This window comes from Triticum urartu, chromosome 4A (genome assembly GCF_056163025.1).
Source record: "Triticum urartu cultivar PI428250 chromosome 4A, HENAU_Tu73, whole genome shotgun sequence".
NCBI classification, from domain to species: Eukaryota; Viridiplantae; Streptophyta; class Magnoliopsida; order Poales; family Poaceae; genus Triticum; species Triticum urartu.
Genome location: NC_141876.1, coordinates 583,258,651 through 583,278,492, shown reverse-complemented (window position 1 = coordinate 583,278,492; position 19,842 = coordinate 583,258,651). Strand labels below are relative to the sequence as shown.

The window sequence follows — 19,842 nt, the reverse complement described above, 5'->3', positions numbered from 1 at the left end:
ACTGTGTGTCCTTAGCTCAAGGAGAATATGGTGAGGACTGTGTGTCCGGGACTGTGTGTCCTCAGGTTTAAATACCTAGCCGCTCCAACCAGATGTACAACTGAGACAGCAGTTGGAACTGGTCTACCAAATCATTGTCTTCACCAAGCCAACTGGTTCTATTTCCTCAACACTTTCATTTCCTCATTACTGTGTTGTGCGTTTGTTCATATCTGTGTTTGAAGACTTTGACTGAAGACTTTCTCTATTTCCTCAGTTTAATTTCTTCAGTCTGTTTGTCTTCATCTTGTGCTATCCTGTGTTTACGCTTTCTGTACTCTGTGTTTGTCTTCATTTCATCATGATGACCATGCATGTATTCTGTTATGTTTACTTCTGAGTACTTATTCCGCTGCTAGTAATTCTTCGCTAAGGAATTTCCTCACCAGCAAATTCCTCAGTGAAGAATTTCATAAAAATCGCCTATTCACCCCCCCTCTAGTCGATATAACGCACTTTCAAGCTCTACTACTGCCATCTGAGCATCAGCAATCTTTGAGCCTTTCTGAAAACACTCTTCCGCTTTCTTCCGATTGCCGGTGACAGTAATCACGCCCTTGGGACCAGGCATCTTCAATTTAAGGTATACATAACATGGTCGAGCCATGAAACGTGCATATGCTGGCCTCCCCAGAATAGCGTGATAAGCACTCTGGAAATCCACGACTTCAAACATCAACTTTTCTTGCGGAAATTCTTGGAGTCTCCGAAAACTACATCAAGAGCAATCTGACCGAGTGACTCAGCCTTCTTTCCAGGAATGACTCCATGGAAACTCATGTTGCTGGTGCTGAGTCTGGACATTGGAATGCCCATCCCTTTCAATGTCTCTGCATACAGTATATTCAGGCCACTGCCACCATCCATCAAAACTTTGGTCAATCGAGTGCCTTCGACAACTGGGTCGACCACCAAAGCTTGCCTCCCAGGGGTGGCTATGTGCGTCGGGTGATCGGACTGGTCGAATATGGCAGTCTGAGACCACTTCAAATAACTGGGTGTCGCCGGTGCGACCATATTCATTTCTCGGTTGATAACTTTCAATCGACTTTTGCTTTCAACATCAGCAAAAATCATCAGGGTGGAATTGACCTGGGGATATCCATCATCACTATCTTCTTTGTCCTTGACTTTGTCCGACTCCTTTTCCTTATCTTTGGGTTGTTTCCCCTGGAACTGCTGGATCAAGAGCCGACATTGTCGAGTGGTATGTTTCGGGTAAATGAGTTTACCCTCTTCATCTTTCGTTGTGTGAATGTGGCATGGCAAATCCAACACATCATTTCCGTCTTGGTCTTTCACCTTCTTAGGGTTCCAAGGCCCTTTGGGCTTCCCCTTAAACTTTCCTTGAGTCACGGCCAAGGCTTCTCCAGGAGCAGCCGGCTCGGCTTTCCGCTTCTGCTTCTGACTGGAGTTCCCTCCTCTGGTTTCATGGGCGACTGACTTGTGCTTGCCACTCCGGAGCCGATCCTCTTCTTCACCATTGGCATACTTGGTGGCAATCTCCATCATTCGACTCAGAGACATGTCTCCGGTTCGACCGAATTTCAGGTTTAGCTCTCTGTACTTAACGCCTTCCTTGAAAGCATAGACTGCTTGGTGATCAGACACATTCTCTACCGTGTGATGCAACGTGATCCATCTCTGGATGTAATCCCTCAAAGTTTCATTCGACTTCTGCACACAAGATTGCAGCTCTGTCAACCCTGCTGGTCTCTTGCAAGTTCCTTCAAATGTTCTGACAAACACTCCGGCCAGATCTTCCCAAGTGTAAATGCTGCTGGGCGCTAACTGATTCAACCATGCTCTGGCCGAACCCTCCAACATAAGAGGCAGGTGTTTCATGGCCACTTCATCGTTGCCGCCGCCAATCTGAACAGCCACTCGGTAGTCCTCAAGCCAAGTATCAGGCTTGGACTCACCAGTGAATTTACTAACTCCAGTCACCAACCTGAAGTTGGGAGGAATCACCGCGGCCTTGATGGCTCTGCCGAAGCACTCTGGTCCGGAGACGTGTACTCTGCTGCTGGTGGGTACATCTCTGTCATGACCTTCTCGGTGAGCTCTGTTCCTGTCGACCAAACCTTGAACGAGAATGGATCTTGCATCAAAGCCTGGTTCCCTGGGGTCGACTGGAATCCTTCGCCCAACACTGTGAGGGCGTCTGTCATCCTGTTGTCGAGGCGCGTACGATCCACTCCTTGGGGGAAGGGTGGGCACTCGACGTCGATCATCACGGTCGAGTCGACGATCATACTTCTCACGGTTCCTGTACTGATCACGCTGGTCCCCACGTCCCTCACGCCTCGGGGGCGATCTTGGGCTGTGGGCCGACTGGACTGTATTTGCAGCGACGGATCTGCTGTGGATCCTATTCCGCGACTGTGATACAGCTGAATTTTGATCTCCTGCCGCCCGGAGTAATGCTCTGATCTGTAACAAGCCTCCGCCAGCCTCTGACTGGGAAGGTTGAATCGACTCTGCTATACGGGCTGCAGCTGCTAAATTCTGAATCGGAGTTCGATATACCTGAGTCGGTGGTGGAAAGAGCTGACGTCGACTGGATTCTGGAACCCGTTGTCGTGCACGCTCGTCGAGTACTTGCTGGAGGTTCTCCAGTCGAGTGCGCTCAGCCAAGTTGGCCAAGCACGCATCCTCTAAGGCACGAGCCTCGGGGGTTTCTCCAACGATAGGAGTGTGTAGCGCATCCATGTTCCGGCGGCGAAGTTCTTCCCTCTGCAGCGAAGTGAGGGGCTCAGGGAGATACTCTTCATGGGCATGCGACGGATCGCCTCCGCCGTCGCCTCCGTCGGTGCGGGGAAAGCCGGGAGGACTGCGTGGTCCATCGACCATCAGAACCTCCACCGCTGGATCACTGCTGTCGCACTCGGATGCAGTCTCTGCGGAGCCAGTCGAACAGGCCGTAGAGAGATTCGTCGGGCTCGATCGCCGCGACTTGGGGGTTGGCCGACTGGCGAGCCATCGCGTGCCTCACCCACCGCTGAAGCCTCGATCGACCGGAGCGCTTGCGCCGGCGGGAGATAGGGAGGGAGGATGCCGCAGGGGCCAACCGGTACTGGGTCGACGGTTGCCGCAGGAGGACGCCACGGGCGCACGCGTGAAAGTGCGTTGCCCCGCGGACGGGGAGCGCGTCGACGTCGAGCGGAGCCTCCTGAAGCCAAGCGGAGTCGTCAGCGATGAACGTGAGCACGCCGAAACGGATCTTGCGGCCCTCAACCAAAACTCCGCCTGAAACCATGATGAAGGGGATCGAAAAAATCGCAGCTTCTCCAATAAGTCGCTAAGACACCTGCCCCACGGTGAGCGCCAACTGTCGTGGTTCTAAGTCTGACAGTAATGTAGGGGGATAGGAATGGAGAGGCAAGATCCTAGCTGTGGAGTAGTTGTATACACAAGAGGTTTACGAGTTCAGGCCCTTCTCGGAGGAAGTAACGGCCCTACGTCTAGGAGCCCGGAGGCGGTCGACTGGATTATGTGTGTATGTGTTACAGGGGTGCGAACCCTTTACACTGAGGAGGGGGTGGCTTATATAGAGTTCGCCAGACCCCTCCGGCCCTCAGTTATGCAGGGTTTAAGGTACATTAAGATCGGGCGTTACTGGTTGCGCAACAAATAAAGTGCTATGATGACCATAAAAGCTACTTAATGACCGACCATTTGCGTGCAGAGTGACTTTAGATCTCCTGGCTGTCGAGTGGTTGGCTTCATGGTCGAGTGATAGTCTTCATGGTCGAGTGTCTTCGAGTCCGTCGAGTGGAACACTTCTGAGTCGATTGAAAGGTGGTTTCTTCTAGAGATGTCCTTGGGGAGGGTAGCTTGGACAGGTCCATGACCCTACCCTAGGTACATAGCTTCATCAGACCCCGCATAAGTGGTCAAACCCGCAATTTTTTTTGCGTTTTACAGTTTTGGGCGAAAAAAGTGTCCAGAACAGAAACCGTAAAAGTGGTCCAACCCGTAAAATTTTTAAGGGCCACCGCAAATGCACACCCGAAACCCTTATCTTTGGAGGTTGGAAGGCCGAATCTAGGGAGCCCGGTATACCGGTCAAACCTCATCGGAGCAAACACGCCGCCGCGGAGTTTTGCCGGAATCTGCCTTGAACTCGCCAGAATTCATCACCGCACACCGGAAAAGGCCGCTAGGCGCCGCAATCGATCGCCGCCGGTTCGAATTGGACGAGCTCGACATAGCCGTGGCCTCCCATGACCTCAGCCTGGCCGCCGGAATCCTCCCGGCGATGCAGGCAAAGGGGCACGACTCGGCTGGCAATAGAGTAAGACGCGAACGGTGGAGGCGGCGGGGCGTGGCCGGCAAGGCTGGGCGCGGATGACGGAGGCAACGGGGCGTGGCCGGCGAGGCTGGGCGTGGCCGGCGCGGCCGACAGGGGCGGGGCGCGGCCGGCGGGCGACACGGCATGGCCTGCGGGCGATGGGGCGCGGCCCGTAGGGTTGGACGCGACCCCCGGTAGGGTTGGCAGCGGCCGGACTGGAGGAAGAAGCTCTTTATTCTAGTTTTACAGTTTGTTTTGCGGTATTTGTTCGGCCGCAGCTAAAATAAACCCTTAAAATGCACTTTTTTTCAACCTGCATCTCAGTTTTGCAGTTTGCGATTATGCGGGGTTTGCTAGAGATGCTTTTAGACACTTATCTTGGAGAGAACTAGTGTGAGCGAGTGTCGTGGCCGGAGTTGAAAATGGGTGGCCTGGATTGGCGCACGTGACGCGGTGTGGCTGTTGCCGGGTGCCTGCCGGCCGGTTCAACGGTAACATCATGTGAGTCCGTGTGCGTGGAGCTGGAGCGCGCGCGAAACAAGCAGGGGCGGACCCACGTTGAACCACCCGGTGTCACTGGACACCGGGTAAATTTGACTCGCCCTTGTATATGATCCGCATGTTATGGCTAGGACACCGGTAAATTCAAGACATGGATACCGGCTGAATCCGTGGGACGAAGCACCCAGCAGGCGTGGCCTATCTGTGGCTAGTGAGGGCCTGGTAGCAGCCCATTTGGCTAGTGAGGCGTGTCCCATCCCGCTTGCCGTTATTATTGATCCATTGGACCCGCTCAAAAAAAAATATTGATTCATTGGACCGATCCTCTGTGCGTGCACCTGTTCGTGTTAGTCTGTTCGTCTCCTCACGCTAGAATCCTCCTAACAGTCTCACCCACATGCAGATCGGTGGGTAATTCAAAGGAAAATATACGACATTTTTTTTAACACAATACATACGCATGCGTTCATATGTACACGCATACACTTATCACTATTAATATACACACATCTATCCATACGAGCACCTTCGAAAAACTAAGCCGGTATATCATCTTGACATTGACGAAGTCACCTAAGATATCTTGTAGTCGACGAGAACGTATCCTCACATTGAGCGCGCATGACCAGAAATTCTGAAATAAATTCAGAAGCACGGGATTTTAACCCTATAGGTTGGTTCACAAATATACAACACTTTGCAAGGTCACCAATCTCTTTGAATTATAAGTACTCATATGTATTTCAATTTTTTTAACGCGTATGTATTTTAATTTGTTACATCTCTAATTCACGTTTTCCAAATTATATGGGTATTACATGAAAATTGGATTGCCATGACTTGCATATTTTCCTTAATATCGTCCATTTGGATTATTTCCCGACCATACAACATGAGTAAAACAAACGAGTAAAAGCTTCACAACATGGAACACTTCATTTTGCTAAGCATTTTTACCATCAAATATTTTAAATTGTTGAGTATATTTCATTTATATATATATATATATATATATATATATATATATATATATATATATATATATATATATATATATATATCCACCCATGTATAGTGCACATATGGACATCGGGACATTTTTGTTCTGAGTCCGCCCTGAAAACAAGCCATGGAATGGATGAGCGCCAGCCAAAACGCACGACACGACCGCGACGTAGTAGGAGTACGTGCGTGCGTATGGTGCGGTGTTGGCTTGGCCGCAAGGCACGCGCGCACTCACTGGACCGCGAATCCAGCTGCTGCTGCTGCTGCTTTCTCGTACTCGTATAGTCGTAGCATCTATCCATCCACCTGTACTGTACGTACAACCCGATGCGACAGGAGACCTACCTCGAATGGACCCGGCTATACTGTATAGTCTGTATTACATTCGACCATATCCCATCGGTGACCATGGATATAGATGGAGAAACATGCTGTCCGCAACCAGGACACGACACGACACGATCGACCATGCAGGCAGCACTGGGCATGGTGGTGCATGGTAGCTGGGAGGGATACGTTGCATGCTTGCATACCATCGGCTCCGGCCGCGCATCGATCGCATGCATGCCCGCGCTGCTTAATCTGTCGATCACCACGGCTACCTCAAGTTTTCTTTCAACACAATACATAAGCGGACGCTCATACATGCATGCGACTTATAATGCATTCACGCATATCCTATCTTATGAGCACCTTTGAAAGATTGTGCCGGCGCATCATTTTGAGATTGATAGAGTCGTCACAAACGTTTTCATAGTCCATGAGAACGTATTCTCTCATTAAACGTACATTGCCGAAATATCTGAAGTAAATCTAGACAAATACGATCATCAATACCAAATATAGAACTTAAAAGAACTTAAACCGGTTGAGTTCCATCATAAAAAATCTAATTATCTGAGCAACCCTCGATTCGCGAAGGCTACCTCAAGTTTTTCTTTAGGGGAACGAAGGCTACCTCAAGTTATTGAGTCGAGTTATAAGGATGCATTGCATGCAGCAGCTATAGCTCGCATTACTTTTTCCACTAAACCAACTAGCTTGGATTACGTTAGCCACGACGATCAATTTATTTTTTTATGGTAATATGTGTCTCATTCATATCATAAATAACAAAGTACAAGTCATGTAAGGACCGACATAACAAAACTGAAAAGATAGCAGAGCTTGGCACCAACGTCCGTCACCTGCCTTCGGCACCACCACAGCAGCCACCGAAGAAAAGAATGACGGGTCACCTTCTCATCTTAGCTCGACGCGGCTCTGTCGCTGATATGCAGTTTTGCGGACCTTAAGGTGGCTCACAAAAAATGAAGCCATTGCCGTTGAACGAATCAGACCGGGGCACACTCCGGACACGTCATCGAACTTCAGATCTGCCATCCCTGTTGGAAATATGCCCTAGAGGCAATAATAAATTGGTTATTATTATATTTCCCTGTTCATGATAATCGTTTATTATCCATATTATAATTGTATTGATAGGAAACTCAGATACATGTGTGGATACATAGACAACATCATGTCCCTAGTAAGCCTCTAGTTGACTAGCTCGTTGATCAATAGATGGTTACGGTTTCCTGACCATGGACATTGGATGTCATTGATAACGGGATCACATCATTAGGAGAATGATGTGATGGACAAGACCCAATCCTAAGCCTAGCACAAAGATCGTGTAGTTCGTATGCTAAAGCTTTTCTAATGTCAAGTATCATTTCCTTAGACCATGAGATTGTGCAACTCCCGGATACCGTAGGAATGCTTTGGGTGTACCAAACGTCACAACGTAACTGGGTGACTATAAAGGTGCACTACAGGTATCTCCGAAAGTGTCTGTTGGGTTGGCACGAATCGAGTCTGGGATTTGTCACTCCGTGTAAGCGGAGAGGTATCTCAGGGCCCATTCGGTAGGACATCATCATAATGTGCACAATGTGATCAAGGAGTTGATCACGGGATGATGTGTTACGGAACGAGTAAAGAGACTTGCCGGTAACGAGATTGAACAAGGTATCGGGATACCGACGATCGAATCTCGGGCAAGTGTCGTACCGATAGACAAAGGGAATTGTATACGGGATTGATTAAGTCCTTGACATCGTGGTTCATCCGATGAGATCATCGTGGAACATGTGGGAGCCAACATGGGTATCCAGATCCCGCTGTTGGTTATTGGCCGGAGAACGTCTCGGTCATGTCTGCATGTCTCCCGAACCCGTAGGGTCTACACACTTAAGGTTCGATGACGCTAGGGTTATAAAGGAAGTTTGTATGTGGTTACCGAATGTTGTTCGGAGTCTCGGATGAGATCTCGGACGTCACGAGGAGTTCCGGAATGGTCAAGAGGTAAAGATTTATATATGGGAAGTCCAATTTCGGCCATCGGGACAAGTTTCGGGGTCATCGGTATTGTACCGGGACCACCGGAAGGGTCCCAGGGGTCCACCGGGTGGGGCCACCTATCCCGGAGGGTCCCATGGGCTGAAGTGGGAAAGGGATTCAGCCCAAAGTGGGCTGGGGCGCCACTTTTCCCTAGGGCCCATGCGCCTAGTGTGGGGAAACCCTAAAGGAAGAGTCCTAGGAGGGGAAGGCACCTCCTAGGTGCCTTGGGGGGGAGGGAATCCTCCCTTGGCCGCCACCCCAAGGCCCATCTAGGGCTGCCGCCCCTCTAGGGGTGGGAACCCTAGAGGGGGTGCACCCTCCTCCCTCTCCCCTATATATAGTGAGGCCTGGGGCTGCCCATAACAGGCGATCTGATCTCTGCCTGTTGGTGCAGCCCTCCCTCTCTTTCTCCTCATATCTCGCGGTGCTTGGCGAAGCCCTGCAGGATTGCCACGCTCCTCCATCACCACCACGCCGTTGTGCTGCTGCTGGATGGAATCTTCCTCAACCTCTCCCTCTCTCCTTGCTGGATCAAGGCATGGGAGACGTCACCGGGCTGTACGTGTGTTGAACGTGGAGGTGCCGTACGTTCGGCACTTGATCATCGGTGATTTGGATCACGACGAGTACGACTCCATCAACCCCGTTCACTTGAACGCTTCCGCTTAGCGATCTACAAGGGTATGTAGATGCACTCTCCTTCCCTTCGTTGCTAGATTACTCCATAGATTGATCTTGGTGATGCGTAGAAAATTTTGAATTTCTGCTACGTTCCCCAACAATCCCACCACGACTAAGACACCGAAGGAGGAAACCATTCCCGCCATCCACGAACCACGAACCCAGGAAACGGTCCGTCTTCCAGATGTCGTTGATGCAGATCACAATCTGCATCCGCTCCTGGACTACCTTCCAAGCTCCGCGCCGACGCTGGAGCAAACGCTGGAGCAACGGCGGAGCCCGAGGACACAGGTCCACGGCGAGGTTGCCGCCGCCGCCACGCCATCCTTGCTTGAACAGTCTGGTTTCCAAATTCATCCCCAACCATAGAATTGATGACCTCATCAGGAAAGGATGTGAAGAATCTTTATTCAGCACCGTTATCGTCACCGCCGAAGCCAAGACGATGAACAACATAAAAACCTATACTACAAGGGAGTAAAAACGATCCACGCGCGTGGATCCGGCGACCCCCCCCCCCCCCTCGCCACTGACGACCGAGGTCGCGGGCGGAGGGGTGCCGCCGGAGGACGGCGCTGAAAGATGGCCTCTCCTGGCGGCGACTAGGGTTCCAGCCGCCAGGGGCGAGAGAACGCGTTTGGTTTTGCGCACACGAATCCATGACAGTTTGTAGTAGCACCAATGATCAACACGGCCAGGCAAGCAGGGCAGTACATTCATGTGTATACTGTATAGCATACGTACGTGCTACGTGCATTTCTCCCGACCAACAAACTGATGATCGATCCATCCATCATCGATGCATTGTTTTGCACTGCATGCCTACTTCCACTCGATCCAGATGCTCTTCTTTTCCTCCGGCACGCAAAGGTAAAGGTGCACCGTTGTGCTCTGTCTCTCTGTCCGTCAGGTGGTGTACGTACGTCGTCATGCTGCAGATGGAGTCGCACTTGTAGCCGGTGCGTAGTTTGGTGAAGGCCACGTAGGTACGCCACCACCCAGGGGCAAAGCCAAAGACAAAGGATGGTGCCTGCGCCAATGCCGTCGTGCTTTACCACCTTGCCGCGGAGCTCGAATCATTCATGGAAGAGACAGCAAAGGAGCTGCCTAGTTTGTATGAGCATCTCTACCAACCGATAAAAAAGAACTTCTGTTATAATAACCTTTGGTTTTACGAGACCGGGACGAAAACAAATCATCCTGTATATGTCCCATAAAACGGCCCAACCAAGGGCCGTTTGCCGTAAGGTATCATTATGAACGGATCCAGATGGTCCGCCTACTATTGAGACGCGGAATCGTCCTCGCAGCCGCTGTTGAGCCGGCGCCGCGGGTTTGGGGCCGTGGGGAAGAAGGGGCGGCGGATTTGCTTCTGGCCGGCGCAGGAGAAGGGAGCTCTGCTAGGCTAATCTGTTACTGTTTTAGTTATTCAGATTTGAACATTTCTTGTGATTGAGACGATTATTGTACTACAGGGTGTTAAAATGCTAATAAGTTTGATTTATAGTCTGTTGTACTAAGATTATATTAGTATTGAAAATCAATCATGATTTTGCCTAAAAGCAGTACCGTCTACGGAATCTGTTCCTACCGGTATCGCAAATCAATTTGCAGACGAACTGTAAACTGTTTTTATGGGATCGGTTAGAGATCATCTAAGTAAGGATGGCCGGGCATAATCCACCGCCGTCCATGGAAAATGCCTGAGGTCGAACGCACGCTACACGAAGCCGCAGGCACATCACGCCCTCGGCAAGCCGGTGACTCGACTTCGCCGCAGCTACTTATGCATGTTGGTGCAACAGAAACAATTATCCGGATCTGGGTCTCATCCCGTGCTGCTGAGAGGAGGCGACCGATGAAACCTGGGCGCACGTGACGTGAGTTGGTGTGCTTGTTGCCGACCGACCGGCCATTCCAAACGGTCACAGAACAATTCGATCTGAGATGGCGCGAGCGAGCCGTGTGTTTCCCGGCCGCCGATGCACGATGAGCTAGAGCTGAATGACACGAAACGATAATGCGTCGGTCGTTTAGGTCGTCTCCAGGGCGGACCTTAAATCGCCCATAACCGTCCGAACCACATAATTCGAACATGTTCTATCATCCCACATGGATTTGTATCAGTCTGCTGATCGATCTCAATATATTTTTTCGCAAAACCGAGACAAAGGGGGCTTTGTGTGGGTGCCATGTCTGTGTCTGACCGCCCTGACCCACCCGAAAAATCCACTCGTTTCTCCGGCGTTTTTCATCCAACGTCTGTGCCGCTTGCCATGCCGCATTTATGTAGACCCAAAGCAAGCAGCGGCCGGCATTGATGTCGAGCGATGCGACCGGACGTGAAGGCGGCGCTGACGGACGCAGCCTCTCAGGTGCCACCGCTTCAATGCGGATGCCGTGTCCCGAGAAACTAATTCTGGTCGTTGCATCACATTGAAGTGGGCTGACCGGTCCTTCACCTTGCCTGGCCGTGGCTATTTAAGCGGTGCGCTGGTGATGCACATCAGCACTTCATCATCTCCTCCTCCTCCTCTATGAGCCCCTCCAACTTCAGCGGCAATGTCCAAGTTGTGGTTCTCTGCGCCGGCAGGTGGAGGCGGTGGCAGTTCATCGTCAGGCGGATCTTGGCGCCACCGCCCTCGCTCTTCGGGTCCCTCGGCATTGACAGTGACCGGATCCTCCGGCAAGGAGGAGATCGTCATCTCCTCCAGTGACGAGGAGGACCAGAAGCCACAGGAGCAAACGGAGCTGCGGCCACACTTCCTCGCGGAGGCGGCTATGACGGAAGAAGAATTTGTCCGTCAGATGGAGATCGTGACAGAGCGTTTACTCAGCCAGATGGGCTCGGTGCCACCATTGCCGGCGCGAATCAAGGAGGAGCCACCGTCCCCACCACGCTACCATGTCAAGCGGGAGCCGACGTCCCCACTCCGGTGGGTCAAGGAGGAACCCGCTTCCCCGTCCCCCGCGCAACCGCAGCGGCGTCCAGATTGGGCTACGCATCAAAGGCGGAACCGGCCTCGCCCCCGTGTAATCACGACGTCCAGATCGGATGTCGCGTCAAGGACAATCCCGCGTCGCCACTGACTCACAGCCGTTGCACCCGCACTGACGGGCCCACATCACCGCCCCGACATAGCCGCCTGCGATCACGAAGATGCGGGGCCGCATCCTCCACTACCTCGGAGGCGGCAGCGTCGGCAGTCCCTCGGGTTCGAGGGCCGTCGTTTCATAGGGGGAGCATGCGACGAGGCAGGAGATGCGGTACGACCGGCGCAACGCCGCCCATCACTCGGCGTTTGTCTCTGACGCGGCCCCGAAATGGATCCACAATGATCCGGACCTCGTCACCGCATGGGCCCTCGACAGATCCATCTACGCGCGCGTTCGTCAAGGCTGGGCTGGGCTCCGCTGACCCTAGATTTGTCAACATGTATGCTCCATCCATCGGGCCCCGGCCTCACCGGCCGGCCTGTTTAATTCTGTCCGTACGAGCGTTGGCTAGTGATAGCGAGACAAAGATCGAAATCACTAATTAAGGAGTACTCGTTGCAAAGAACACTCCACTTTCCCAGGTCGCGACAAGTGGTGCACATGTAGCGCGCCACTTGTCGCAACCTGAGAGTTTTCCCTTTTTTCGTAGATCCGTTTATTCAAAACGTTTTATCTCTTAAACCGTGCATCCAAATCTCGAACCGTTTTCATCATTGAATTCCTCGTATCGAGATCTTCAAAACTAGATCCCATGTTGATAGGTTTTGACGAACTTTTTTTTACGAAAAAAACCGGACAAAAAAACCGAGCGAAAAAACCAGACCGGGAGCACGGTTTTTTTCCCTTTCCGAAAGAGGCACGCCCGTGCCTCTCGCAAAATCACAACCGTGCCTCTCACGAAAGCAAAACCGTGACTCTTGTGAAAGAAAAAAAAAACAAAAAACGCGTATTTTTTTCCCTTTCCGAGAGGCACGGCCGTGACTCTCGCGAAAGCACAACCGTGCCTCTCGCGGAAGCAAAACCGTGACTCTCACGAAAGGAAAAAAACAAAAAACGCGTTTTATTTTTCCCTTTTCGAGAGCCACGGTCGTGACTCTCGCGAAAGTACAACCGTGCCTCTCGCGGAAGCAAAACCGTGACTCTCACGAAAGAAAAAAAAAATAGAAAACGCGTTTTATTTTTCTCTTTCCGAGAGGCACGGTCGTGACTCTCGCGAAAGCACAACCGTGCCTCTCGCGGAAGCAAAACCGTGACTCTCGCGGAAAAAAACAGAAAACGTGTTTTTTTCCGAAAGGCACGGCCGTGACTCTCGCTAAAGCACAACCGTGACTTTCACGAAAGGAAAAAAAAGAAAACGCGTTTTTTCGCGCAAATTTTTTTTTTCCGAATTTTTTTTGGTCGAAAAGCTAAAAAAGACCGAGGGAAAACCATAACGTCGAAAAAACCCAGAAAAAAACCGTTTAAAAAACCGAAAACGCGTGCGGAAAAATAAAAAAACAAAATTCGAAGAGAGCGTCCAGAGCGCGACACGTGGCGAATGGCTGAGAGCGCGCCAAGTGGAGCTGATCGTTGCGAGGCTCTCGAAGGAGCGCTCGTTAACTAGTTGCTCCAGACAAAGATCGGCAACGACCGCGACCTTTGTTTGGCCCGACCGAGCGACACGATCTCCCCTTCCCCTGTGGCTTGTGCTACTCCGCAAGGCACGCTGCGCACGCGAATCGCGCTAGCTGCCTGTCGGTCCATTGCTCTCATCGACGTACGGGGCAGACAAAATTACTGTTCTGACCTAAAAGGCTAACAAAATCCCTATTTGACCTCGTTTAAAAATCGATTTTGACCTCTTTAGGTGACGCCAACATCCCTAGCGTCTGGGTTGCGAACCAGACGCCAGGAACCCTGGCGTCTGGCCCCTGGCCCGCACTGCCCGCCTGCCCGTTGACCTGCTGACATGGCAAAGGGGCCAGACGCCAAGGACCCTGGCGTCTGGCCCTGGTAAGTGGATAACACCACGCGCGGGCCCAGCCCACCCATCCGCAATCTCTCCCTGTGGCGGCCGAAGGAAAGAAACAGAGAGTTCTTTCTCTCTCGCCCCTCTTCTCCCTCACAGCAAAGCCCCCCTTGATCTACTCCATCCTCCACCCAAATTTGTGGATCTGAGGCCCCCAAGCATCCTTGAGGTATTCTCCCCCTTTCCCTCCAATTTGTTTTGGTTTTCCCCTCTCTTTGTGGATGCATTATTTCACAATAGGGGATGTTACATGAGTAGATATATTCTTTGTTCTAGGAATATGTTTGTAGTTGGTAGATGATTATGTAGATAGTGTACTTGGTAGATGTTTGTATTTGTCCACCAATAGACTTAGTTTGTGAATTTTTTTTGAATTATAGATGATGTATGCATGTGCTAGTAAATTAGGTATATGTTGAATATATAGATGTCATAATATTTGTTTGAATCTGACAAGAATATATTGGGCAAGCAAATATATTTAGAAAAAATATTATATGTGTGAAGTGGTATGACAATATAGTTGAATATATAGATGGCATAATATTTTTTGCAAAAGAGATGATGAAATTTGATGATTATGTGTTACATGATTTAAGAGAAGCAAATTTGAAGAAATTTTGCATATATAGATTGCATATGAAGAAATTTTGCATAAGTTGGAGAAGCAAATTGTATCGTTTATAATTGTAGTACATGTTGTGATTTGTTTGGTAGGATGGCGGATGGTGATGGACCTTGGTATGGCGGATTAATCGATGAGTGGGATAAGGAGCATCGTGCTCGTGCCATTGAGAACGGACATGTAAGAGGCAAGACTTATCATTTTTTGTTGTTTCTCATTTGTGTTCTTGTATTGATTAAAACATCACTTTATTTGCAGCTTGTAGTTGCTATGCGCATGAGGGGACATTCGGCTGATGACTTTACTTACGACCCGCGGTACGAGCCTTACATTCGGAGATTGGGTCTTCTCCCATTCGTGTTGCAGTTTAAGCGACGCGCTCCGCCGGTGAACCACGCGGCGCTGACCGCACTTGTGGATCGTTGGAGGCCGGAGACTCACTCGTTCCACCTTCCATTTGGGGAGATGACGATGAACCTTGAGGACATGGCTATGATAAGCGGCCTTCCTATCAACGGACAAGCTGTTACCGGTCATGTCAGTGCCGTTAATTGGCAAGAACGGACTGGCATTTTAATTGGTGTTCAGCCCGACGCCCCTGAGGAAGGCAAGGCCGATACCGCAAGAGTGAGGCATTCTTGGCTAAAAGCGGTTAGAGGAAACACCAATCCGTGTCCTCAGGGTGCTAATGACGTGGTTGTGCAGCAGTATGCGCGGGCCTATCTTTGGTATGTGCTAACCAAGGTAGTCTTCTCAGATGCAACCGGGAACTCGGCCCTCTGGATGTTCCTGGAGCTACTCAATAACTGGGATACCCAGTATAGCTAGGGTTCGGCCGCGCTAGCATATTTGTATCATCAGGTAAGAGATATTTGCAACCATTTAACTTGCATTTGTCATGCGCCTCCATATCTAACATGTTTGTTTGATTGCAGCTTGACTTGGCGTGTCGCAGGAAGGGAGATACATCCTCATTGGCTGGGTTTGTTTGGAGCCTATCCGTGTGGATGTGGGAGTGGATCCCGGTTGGACGGCCCGATATCAAGGACCCCAACATGGCAAACCCATGGGGTAATCCAGACGGGCTGCATGATGATGATCCATATCGGCGCCCTATGCTTGCTTACTATTGGGAACAAGTGACAGTGTACACAGGAAGCTTGCATGTGCGATACAAGTGCTATATGAACGAGCTGGACACCTTGACTGCTGAGCAGGTATAGAGAAGTTCAATGAGACCAAATTTAGTCAAGAATGAAACTTGTATCTAACAATGTATCTCTTTGTTTTGCAGGTACATTGGTTGCCTTATATGGAAGATCGTGACTATGATCTTAATGAGATGTGCACGCGTGATAGCCATCTTTGGCGGGCGAGGTGCCCAATGATATGCTTCTTCACAGTCGAGTGGCACTTTGTAGACCGTGTGGCAAGACAATTTGGAAGAAGACAAGGTATTCCAATTGAGGAGAGCAACGAGGAAATGCTATCTCTGCATCGGTGAGCAAGCATGCCTTGAGTATGTAGTAGAGCATTGAATAAGTCTATGTTTGCTAATGCTTTGTCCCGTGCATCATTTGTAGGTTCGATCGAAGGAACAATCAGGATATATCGAATTGGGCAAACAAACACCGTGCGTGGATAGAAATTTGGAATCAAAGAGACACGTTAGTGCAATCAGAGAATAGACCTCACAATCAGTCAGCATATCAGAAGTATCAAGTGTGGTATGCGGATCATTACCGGTTAAAGCTAAAGCCTGGTTGGACTCACGAGGAGTGGTCGGAGTTGGTGTCTGAAGACCCGGAGACTGCAGAAGGTTATCATACCTTCAACACGGCTGTGAGACACACCAGAGGGGCTCACGTTGACTATGCACCGATGCATGACGAAATGGTAGTCTGTTTGACCTATTCTAACAAACTTGCATGCATCATGTTGTCTTCTTTCAAATACATAAGTTTGGTTTGTTCATGAATTGCAGGGAAGATCGTTGCTTTTGTGCGTCCACGATGCCAATGTTGCACTGAGTCATCCACCTGGTGGTGTATTATCTGAGAGGACTCTTAGGAGCACAATGGAGGTGTGACCAATATATTATAAAAGTTTCTTTTCACGGATTATTTATTTGTATCTCATATCATAGCATATTTTGTGTTGTGGCAGAAGTTCAAGAAGCGGTTCCATAAGATGGCAGCAATGCTTTCTTGCCATGGTGCTCAGTCCAGTGACGTGTATGCACCTGGTACCCGCGCCAGAGCTAATAGACGGCGTTATATCCAGAATGATGAGAACATGGAGGAGGAGGTCCATGAAGAGGAGCCATCACATCAAGAGGAGCCAACACAAGATGAGGAGCATGAGTATGATGCAACACATCAAGAGGATCATGAGTATGATGTTGATGCTCCACAACCATCATAGGTTACACAACCGACACAAGGCAATGCTCGCTCTAGGAAAGGCAAAGCCATAGCTAAGACACCAGGCAAGAAAGGTAGAAAGAAGACATGGAACACATAATTCCATAGTCCGGAGTATCCTCATCAGCTTATCCCAACAGGAATGCAAAGATATAAGGCCAACATTGAGGCGGAGGAGGAGGCATACAACGAAGAGGAGGAGGAGGCTAGCAAAGAGGAGGATCCTACACTTGCAGCACTCGTGAAGAGAGGAAGGAGGAAGTGATCTTCTTGTTTGGAAGTGTATGAACTAGGTGGCGTTTGTATGCATGAACTTGGTGTTGTGGTAAAAACTTTTAAGGTTGTCTTGAATTTGGTGTCTTATGTATGCATGAATTTGTCGTGATGAAAAATCTGTGAACTTGTTGTCGTTTGTATGCATGAACTTATCGTGGTGAAAGTTCTGTGAAATGTGCTATCTTCTGTGTTTTATGAACCTGTCATATTATTATATATGTGCTATCTTCTTGTGTGAAATAAGTACAAAAATTAGTACAGGGCCCCAGACGCCGGGGTCCTTGGCGTCTGGTATGAAGTCAGGGGACCAGACGCCAGTGTCCGTGGCGTCTGGTATGAAGTCAGGGGACCAGACGCCAGGGTCCATGGCGTCTGGTATGAAGTCAGGGGACCAGACGCCAGGGTCCATGGCGTCTGGTGGTCGACTGGAAGCAAAAGCAGAGGCATGGGACAACAGAAACAGGGCAGCCAGATGCCAGGGTCCATGGCGTCTGGCCCTGGTGTAGTAGTTTTTTTCTATCAAACACCTGTTGTATCGAATGACAATCATTTTTTTTGAAACAAGGCAAAAGACTTGCCATTTTCATTTAATAATAAGAGGTTTCAGAACAGACATCGCCAAGCGGCAGAAAAGCAAAACAATTACTCTCGCGGTATTACATTACGCAAATGCTTAGTGCCTGTAGTGGCCCAAATCGAAACTTCATCTTTGATGCGTCGCATGACAATCGGCACCGGCGCCACTTTGCTCCTGAAGACATGAGCATTCCTTTCATTCCATATCTCCCATCCCACAAGAAGTAACAGGGAAGATAGGGCCTTCATCGGGAGTGTATTATTAGAGAGAACCGCATCCCACCAAGATTTCACCGAATCGAACAGGAGCCACGGAGCCATGGGGATAGCAAGCCCGAGCCATGAGAAGACCGCATTCCAAATCCTCTGAAGCCTATCAGCCGTCCAAACTCTGTTGTGGATAACTAGCCACGCGAAAAATTTGCATTTGGGGGGAGCCCACGCCTTCCAAACCGCAGCAGCCAAACTTGAGAGCGGGAGGTCATGAAACTGCGCCAAATAAGCAGAATTGTTGAAGGCGTTCTAGAGTGAGGCTAGCGTCAATGTTGATTTGTGCTATCCAGTGCCCATCCCTTAAGGCCGTGGCAACTGTAACACCTTTCTTGCGTGAAATATCGAAAATCTTTGGCGCAATATCTTTGGGCCTAACGCCCTGAAGCCAAGAAGATTCCCAGAAGGAAGCCTTCTGTCCATCGCCGATCTTGACCTCAGTCAAGACCGCGAAAAGGTCGCGGTCGGAAGTCGTGCAAGGCGTCCCCAATCCACACCACGCACGAGGTGGGTCATTCCACTCAAGCCATAGCCACCTCAGCCGGAGGGCGGCATCGAATTTGCGAAGGTGCAAAATGCCAAGGCCCCCATACTCCTTTGGCTTGCAGACATGCTCCCAATTAATCTTGCACTTGCCGCCACTAACCGAGTCAGATCCTGCCCAGAGGTAGGCACGCCGCAACTTGTCAATCGCTTTTATAACCTCCACCGGGATGTCGAGCGGCGTGATGTGATAAATGGCCACCGCCGTAAGGACTGCCTTCACCAAGGTCATACGACCCGCAATAGCAATGTGCCTTCCTCTCCAAGGTGCCAATTTGCCCGCAGCCTTGTCTTCCAAAGAATGACAATCATTAGTGTTCACATACATATTTTGTTCTATCTAACACATATAGTATCACATAATAGCAAATGACAAACATTAGTGTTCACATAATAGCAAATGACAAACATAGTTATCACATAATCTCAAATTACACAAATAGTCTCGAATAAGAAGTTCATCACATACAAAGTCTCGAATGACATAAGTAGTTCATAACCACGATGGTCCACGATAATTGAAACGACATGAACATCACATATAACTCGGTTTCCTGTAGCAATGCAAGTCAACAACCCTTTTCCATCCCCATTCTTGCAGCATTTCTTGAATCTTGTCATCATCAGTTATGTCAACCAATTTTCTTTTGCCGGGGCCATCTGACTGCTTCCTGCTGACATAGTACACAAAATCCTCTTCCTTCAACCCTTGCTTCAACATGAATTTAGTCTTCAACCAATCGAAAGTGAGGTCCACTTCACTAACTTGCACAACACATGGAGACAAGCCTAGGACATGAACAACAGGGCTAAGCACCCACTGAGTACCCTTAGCCATCTACAACACACAAATCTCTTAGTACCTAACCTATGATACATTAAACCACGAGGAAAACAAACTAGGGTTTACACAAAACTATGATGCATTAAACCAACCAAAAGATGGGGGTGGAGTTGATTTACCTTCTAGTTTCGAAATACTGAAGATCCAACGGTGAAACCGGACCGATTCGTGAGAGATTTGAGGGGGGTAGGGTACTGGATGAGAGTGAGTGGATGAGAGGGCTAGAGGTGAGAGTGAGTGCAGATGAAAGGAATGAGATGGGTAGAGGTGGAGATGAATGGATGAGAGGGCTAGAGGTGGGCCCAAAGAATCTTATCCACTCGAAACTTGCTCTCTAGATAGGGAGCCAGACGCCAGGGACTTTGGCGTCTGGAC

The 19,842-nt window shown here is 49.7% G+C and overlaps 1 protein-coding gene and 1 pseudogene across 1 annotated transcript; both read left to right on the top strand.

Moving 5' to 3' along the window:
* Positions 1-14,926, top strand: part of LOC147976829 (uncharacterized) — a 37,705-nt pseudogene extending 22,779 nt beyond the window's left edge.
* A 597-nt stretch (positions 14,927-15,523) lies between these two features.
* LOC147976828 (serine/threonine-protein phosphatase 7 long form homolog) lies at positions 15,524-16,959 on the top strand. Its single transcript, XM_087520987.1, has 5 exons — positions 15,524-15,752; positions 15,830-16,035; positions 16,119-16,431; positions 16,520-16,618; positions 16,702-16,959. The coding sequence occupies exons 1-5, from the start codon at positions 15,543-15,545 to the stop codon at positions 16,957-16,959; spliced, it is 1,086 nt and encodes a 361-aa protein (XP_087377113.1). The 5' UTR covers positions 15,524-15,542.
* Positions 16,960-19,842: the final 2,883 nt, after the last annotated feature.